At 42.2% G+C, this 7107-nt stretch overlaps 1 protein-coding gene across 27 annotated transcripts in view; it reads left to right on the forward strand.

Moving 5' to 3' along the window:
* LOC121573429 (alpha-adducin) overlaps window positions 1–5214 on the forward strand; it is a 41604-nt gene extending 36390 nt beyond the window's left edge. For 11 of the 27 annotated variants that reach the window (XM_041885400.1, XM_041885405.1, XM_041885401.1 and 8 more), the window contains 2 exons: window positions 23–115; window positions 4532–5214. In XM_041885400.1, the coding sequence (XP_041741334.1) occupies window positions 23–115; window positions 4532–4920 (482 nt within the window). In that variant the 3' untranslated portion in view covers window positions 4921–5214. Of the gene's footprint in view, window positions 1–22; window positions 116–1210; window positions 1249–1965; window positions 1982–4531 lie in introns of all 27 variants that reach the window. The other 16 variants (XM_041885419.1, XM_041885427.1, XM_041885428.1 and 13 more) reach the window with 10 other exon arrangements.
* Window positions 5215–7107: the final 1893 nt, after the last annotated feature.

A 7107-nucleotide genomic window follows, 5' to 3' on the forward strand; every position in this document is an offset into this window, starting at 1 on the left:
TTGATTTAATTTCCTCCCCCAGACTCCTCAGACGCGTTACCAGAGCCTGAGGAAGAGTTAAAGGGTCAAAGTCCGACCCGCACACCACCCAGCACCCCTGTCAGAGCAGAGGAAGGTTAGTTGGCCTAGTCCGCCTGGCAACAAGCAACACAACATTCCAGCATGGCTTCCTCTGTGCTACTATTGGGTGACAACGTTCAGGGTCAAGGGTCAACAACAAGGAATGCTGGGACTGGGCTTCCTTTCTATGTTTTTCTTTGATGTCTTTAACATAATAACTGTAGGTGCTGTTGAATGTGACATTTAATGTGTAATAACAGGCCAAGAGGTTTGAGGCGAATTGAGGTCAATGGGGCTTAATTGGGTTATATGGGAAACAAACCAACTGTAAGATCAGGTAATGGAAAGTTCAGTGTAATTTAGATGGAGGATTATTACATTTTCGTCCAAGGAATATCCTCTTAGATTATGATTCCTCAAGATCAGTAGATTTCTACAAATGGGTACTATACCAAAGATAGCCATAATTTTTTGACAGCTGGGTGATTTTCTTTCTTACATGAGATTTAAGATTTAAGTAGATTATGATGATTTAAGAAAGTACTTTGTTTCATATTATATTTATCCCTCTTGGTCTTTATTACGGTTGGATTACACCTTTTAAAGGCGGCAGGAGAATGTCCAATGTAGGGACACTACTGGTTCTAAAACCATACGGCAGGAGAATGTCTAATATAGTGACACTTCTGGTTCTAAAACCATAAAGTACAGTATTTCTCAGAGACACTTGCCATGGCTTATACAAGAATGAATGCATCAAGATCTATGGAGCCCTGTGAGGGACATAGTTATCTCCTGACATTCAGAAGTCAGGCTGTGCTTCTCCCAGTATAAACCATGACAAACTGTGTTCTGTCTTCTAGGCCAATCACTGGTGTAATCTAATCAAAGATGGTCTTGCAAGACTGTAACACTTGTTTTACGTTAAGTTAAATCTTCCCCGTTCACTTCTCCATTCTCCATCTTTTGGAGTCTTGTAAGAATGGCTTGTCGCCATTCTTTTTTTAAAATTTAATTTCTCCTGGTGTTTCTCCTATTTTCATTTGGATTTTAATTTTATAATTTTAACACTGTGGCTGTGATTGACTTGCATCTATAGACGTTTGTTTCTACCTGTGCTTCTTCTTCTTTGTGGCTGCGTTACTATCAGGAGATGGGAATGCTAAAGAGTACCTGTTGCCATAGTAAGTACGTACTGTTCCAACCACCTCCACCTCCACGGCTTGTGTTCAAACCATTAACCCCTCCGTTCCTTGCATGTCTTCACTCTTCCTCCTCTCTCTCGTTCTCCTTCTCTGTGGCCCAAACCCATCCGCTAGGGTTGAGTATCTATTCCTCCTCACTATGGTCTTAGACTTCCTGTTCTTTCATTCTTCTTTCCTTTTGTTGTCAGGTGCCGATTCAGAGGTCCTCCCTGTCTAAAAATATTTCTCAAATTATGGAATTGATGTACAAAATACAAAATGGCGGCCTCTGTTCTCAGGCTTGTCTTCATGGTGCAAAATCAAACCCGAAAACAGTATATGTAGAGATAATGGATTTGTCACCGATTATGATTCATATGGTGACTCATGGGATGGATGTGTTTCTCTCCTGTCTGAACTGAACACCACTCAGGAAGGTTAGACACCAATCCTCTATGGCTGTATTTCTATACAGTTTATGGTCCTTGTCAGCGACAGTGGAGAGATCTGAGAGAGACCCAGCAACAAATCTCGTTTTAGGGTTCTATTCCTTCCCGGAGTTGACCTATTGTGAACTTAACCTTTTGAGTATTACATGCAAACATCTTATAATAAATCTATATTAAATCCTATGTTCCTGCATTAGAATTGCCATGAATACATGAAACAGGTAATGTATGTAGGTTTTTAAAATGTATTGAATGTTATATTTCTTTTCCAGATGAGCCCAATCTCAGGTATACAGCGTTCATGTATTTGGCTGTAGTAGAATAAGTGCTTTTGTCGCTTTGCTAAGTGTGAAACTTGCTGTTGGCTTAGTGGTAAGGTGATAAACAGCTGTTTTTCTAAATGCTTTGTGTTATGCTTGATCTTCGTCTATATTCTGAGGAGCTTCAACACTTCTGTGGATAATTAGCCTAATGATGACATCAATATTTGCAAGTAATACAAGTTGGAAATAGAGTACATTGTCTGTGGCTTGTTGTATGCACGGTCAGAAAAGGAGACCCAACGGCTGACACTGCACAATGGTTCTACACCAGCATGAAGTTCATGCACTGTACCGATGAATATTAGCAAGGAGCACACTAGTCTACAGCACAAGATCCCTCTGCACTGAGTATGCATGTGTATCTGAATAAATCAATGATTTGAATACTTAGAGCACATGAATGTGGACTTAATGGACCCTTTTCACATTACTGAGCCGAGCTGTACTGTGCTGGCCCGGATACACGTCCATGATAGTTGCCGGAACCGTGCTGCAGTTATAGGACAGTTTTATTATTTTGGAGCGTTAAATCATTGTGTTGGGCTTGGCTTTGTGGAATGACCTAGTGTTGTACTTGTCTGAGTCGTCAATGTAAAGCTAGTCGGTGGAGATGGCTAGTGTTGTTCTATATATATATATATATACAGTGGGGGGAAAAAGTATTTAGTCAGCCACCAATTGTGCAAGTTCTCCCACTTAAAAAGATGAGAGAGGCCTGTAATTTTCATCATATGTACACGTCAACTATGACAGACAAAATCAGGAAAAAAAATCCAGAAAATCACATTGTAGGATTTTTAATGAATTTATTTGCAAATTATGGTGGAAAATAAGTATTTGGTCAATAACAAAAGTTTCTCAATACTTTGTTATATACCCTTTGTTGGCAATGACACAGGTCAAATGTTTTCTGTAAGTCTTCACAAGGTTTTCACACACTGTTGCTGGTATTTTGGTCCATTCCTCCATGCAGATCTCCTCTAGAGCAGTGATGTTTTGGGGCTGTCGCTGGGCAACACGGACTTTCAACTCCCTCCAAAGATTTTCTATGGGGTTGAGATCTGGAGACTGGCTAGGCCACTCCAGGACCTTGAGATGCTTCTTACGGAGCCACTCCTTAGTTGCCCTGGCTGTGTGTTTCGGGTCGTTATCATGCTGGACCCAGCCACGACCCATCTTCAATGCTCTTACTGAGGGAAGGAGGTTGTTGGCCAAGATCTCGCGATACATGGCCCCATCCATCCTCCCCTCAATACGGTGCAGTCGTCCTGTCCCCTTTGCAGAAAAGCATCCCCAAAGAATGATGTTTCCACCTCCATGCTTCACGGTTGGGATGGTGTTCTTGGGGTTGTACTCATCCTTCTTCTTCCTCCAAACACGGCGAGTGGTTTAGACCAGAAAGCTCTATTTTTGTCTCATCAGACCACATGACCTTCTCCCATTCCTCCTCTGGATCATCCAGATGGTCATTGGCAAACTTCAGACTGGCCTGGACATGCGCTGGCTTGAGCAGGGGGACCTTGCGTGCGCTGCAGGATTTTAATCCATGACGGCGTAGTGTGTTACTAATGGTTTTCTTTGAGACTGTGGTCCCAGCTCTCTTCAGGTCATTGACCAGGTTCTGCCGTGTAGTTCTGGGCTGATCCCTCACCTTCCTCATGATCATTGATGCCCCACGAGGTGAGATCTTGCATGGAGCCCCAGACCGAGGGTGATTGACCGTCATCTTGAACTTCTTCCATTTTCTAATAATTGCGCCAACAGTTGTTGCCTTCTCACCAAGCTGCTTGCCTATTGTCCTGTAGCCCATCCCAGCCTTGTGCAGGTCTACAATTTTATCCCTGATGTCCTTACACAGCTCTCTGGTCTTGGCCATTGTGGAGAGGTTGGAGTCTGTTTGATTGAGTGTGTGGACAGGTGTCTTTTATACAGGTAACGAGTTCAAACAGGTGCAGTTAATACAGGTAATGAGTGGAGAACAGGAGGGCTTCTTAAAGAAAAACTAACAGGTCTATGAGAGCGGGAATTCTTACTGGTTGGTAGGTGATCAAATACTTATGTCATGCAATAAAATGCAAATGAATTACTTAAAAATCATACAATGTGATTTTCTGGATTTTTGTTTTAGATTCCGTCTCTCACAGTTGAAGTGTACCTATGATAAAAATTACAGACCTCTACATGCTTTGTAAGTAGGAAAACCTGCAAAATCGGCAGTGTATCAAATACTTGTTCTCCCCACTGAATAGGCATGCCTCGGCTGAGGAGCATGTTGTCTGATTGGTGCCCAAAGATTCTGATCTGCAGAAGTATTGTAGCGTGTCAGTTTTCATGGATGATATAGTGATACAGGTCTTTAGTGATAATGTGTTCTCCACAAGCTGGACTATGGAACAAAGACTAAATGATTGCAGAAGAAAATTAGAGGTATCACTCCTCCCAAGTGAGAGTAGAGTGATATTTTAAAAGCCGAATCTCTTATTAGCTTTCAATGGTAGTTTTGTCTGTATTGCAGCCGCTTTGCAGGTCCTGCAAATGAACCATTTCCTCCTAACTACATCCCCCACCACCCACTCACCCACAGAGTCTCAGCTGGAGCACACCTATAAGGATGAGAGTGACCAGGCTACACTGAGACAGACCCTCCCTGACCTGACCCCAGACGACGAACCCTCCGACGCCCCAGTCCCCTCCCTCCCTGCCGAAGATCCTGCCACTCCCGCTGCTACCGAACAGCCCACCGCTGAGGGGGAGGAGCCTGCTGATGCTGACGGCGAACAGGACGGCGACGAATCCCCCAGCAAATCGCCTTCCAAGAAGAAGAAGAAGTTCCGCACTCCTTCCTTCCTCAAGAAAAACAAAAAGAAGACTGAAGAAAAGGCTGAAAAAGCAAAGGAACCCTAGATGACTCCTCCCCTCTCACGCTTCCCCTTGAGCGAGCCACAACCCCACAACCTTTGACCCCACACGCTTATTATTATTATTTGTTTGTCTGGCTTTATAACTCTGTGTTCACCTCCTAGTGTGTGCCAATTTTATATTTAAAAATAATGTGCTTATTAAGTTTTAATAACGGTTGCTCTGTGGTGAATGACTGTGTGCATTCAGTCTGGTTCAGTGCAGTGTGTGGCTTCTTACGCTTGTTTATTTAGGCCTACTACTTTTAAGTGAGCAGTAGATTTTTATTTCCCTTTTTTATTTGTTTAAAAAAATGTGTTTTACTAAAACCTGATTAACCACTAGAATGTATTGGGATTGTATTGAATTATATCAAAGTGTCTTTAAGTGCTAAAACAAAGAAAAGCTTGTACTCTGTCATTTAACTAAACTGGTGGAAACTGATTCAAGATTTAAAAACGACCAACTGCACGGTGCTAATTTCTGATGTCTAACATTAGCGTTAAATCTGTTAACTCAAACAACATGGGGTACAAGAGCGGGTTTTCCTCTCTGCAGTATAACAGTTGGGTATATAAAAGGGCCTGATGGACAAAGTAAAACACTACCATTTATACATATTTATTGTGTGACTCATCATGCATGTGTGCCCTGTGGCCCGTAAGAACTCAAATCATGTCGAGAATAGCAGAAGTTAACTCTTAATCAGGGTTTGACATTCTATATCAGTCACCTCTATCAACCAGGGTTGGTGGTACCTGGTGAGACTGCTGGTATTGCACCAGTGTACACAGGCTGTATGGCCATGTTGCAGGAATGTGTAGGGCAGGGTTCTTCAATTCCGGTCCTGGAGGGCCGAAACACTTCTGTTTTTTTTATTTCTACCTGGTAGTTCATTGCACTCACCTGGTGTCCCAGGTCTGAATTAGCCCCTGATTAGAAGGAGAGGATGAAAAACAGAGGTGTTTCGGCCCTCCAGGACCAGAATTGAAGAACCCTGGTGTAGGAACTAGGGCAGAAGTGTTGTTATATAATCCGGTATACTTGGCTTGCTTTAGCTCTTCCTTCTTTCAGTCACAGGAAAGACAAATGGAACATAAGAGGACAAAAGATGTCTACAGTTACAAGACAGAACACAAATAGATTTTGTATGGTTGAGGATATAGCTATAGTCGACTTCTTTTGTCATTCTCAACAACAAAAAACAATTGTCATTTTCACTTGCTGTGAGAGCACTGTGAACTGAAGCACCTCAACTTCAATATAACACTGCCTGGAACTCTCCTCTTGTTTTACCATTGCTTTTAGAGGAAACCGTAGGCTTGCCTGGATCCAAACTGAGGGTGAAATGAAACAATTCCTTCTGGATTCAGACTAATAGTGGGAATATGGAATGTAGGAATACCGTTGCTTTAAGGCACATCTCACCATTTTAACGCTGCATGCATAACCAGTGACCACAGCTCAATGGACTATCCTGTGAAACCCCTTTGAAATGAAAAGACTGTCTCAAGAAAACATCTCGCTTTCAAGTTGCACTCAAGACACTGGAGATATAGTACAGTAATCTATCTAGTTGGTGAGATCTTACAGCCTGGTCCCAGATATGTTTGTGCTGCCATGCCAATGACGATAGGAATTGGCAAGATGACACAAACCGATCTTGGACCAGGCTAGCGACTACACCTTGTCTTTTAAAATGGTTGTCAGGCAGACGGGCATTAATACCGGATAATGTCATTAATGAATCCCACTTGTCTGTGAAGCTTGGCTTAGACCACTATAAAAACCTAGCCTGGTCCTAGATCGGTTTGTGCAGTCTTGAAACAATGTCTTGAGAATGACTAGGAGTTGGCAAGACGGCACTAACTGCTCTAGGTCCAGGCTATTATAAACCTGCTATATTACATGATGTAAGCTGAGAACATTAGCCTGTTCCCTGAACCTGAAGGACTGCATGGCATGAAACTAAGGCTTTGAGCTTGTATTGTATGTCTCTCTACATTATGACTGTAACTCACTTTTACTTTGCAATTATTGTGCTAATAAAAATACTAAGTCCTTAGTAACTGTTTTATTTGTAGTCACTTAGAATTGTTTTAAACTCGCAGCAATGTATTCTTTGAACTATTTCCCATACAAACATGTCATTATACCATCTATAGATTCACTACCATCTCTTTTCATGGTACT

The sequence above is a fragment of the Coregonus clupeaformis genome, chromosome 9 (genome assembly GCF_020615455.1).
Source record: "Coregonus clupeaformis isolate EN_2021a chromosome 9, ASM2061545v1, whole genome shotgun sequence".
Classification (NCBI taxonomy): Eukaryota; Metazoa; Chordata; class Actinopteri; order Salmoniformes; family Salmonidae; genus Coregonus; species Coregonus clupeaformis.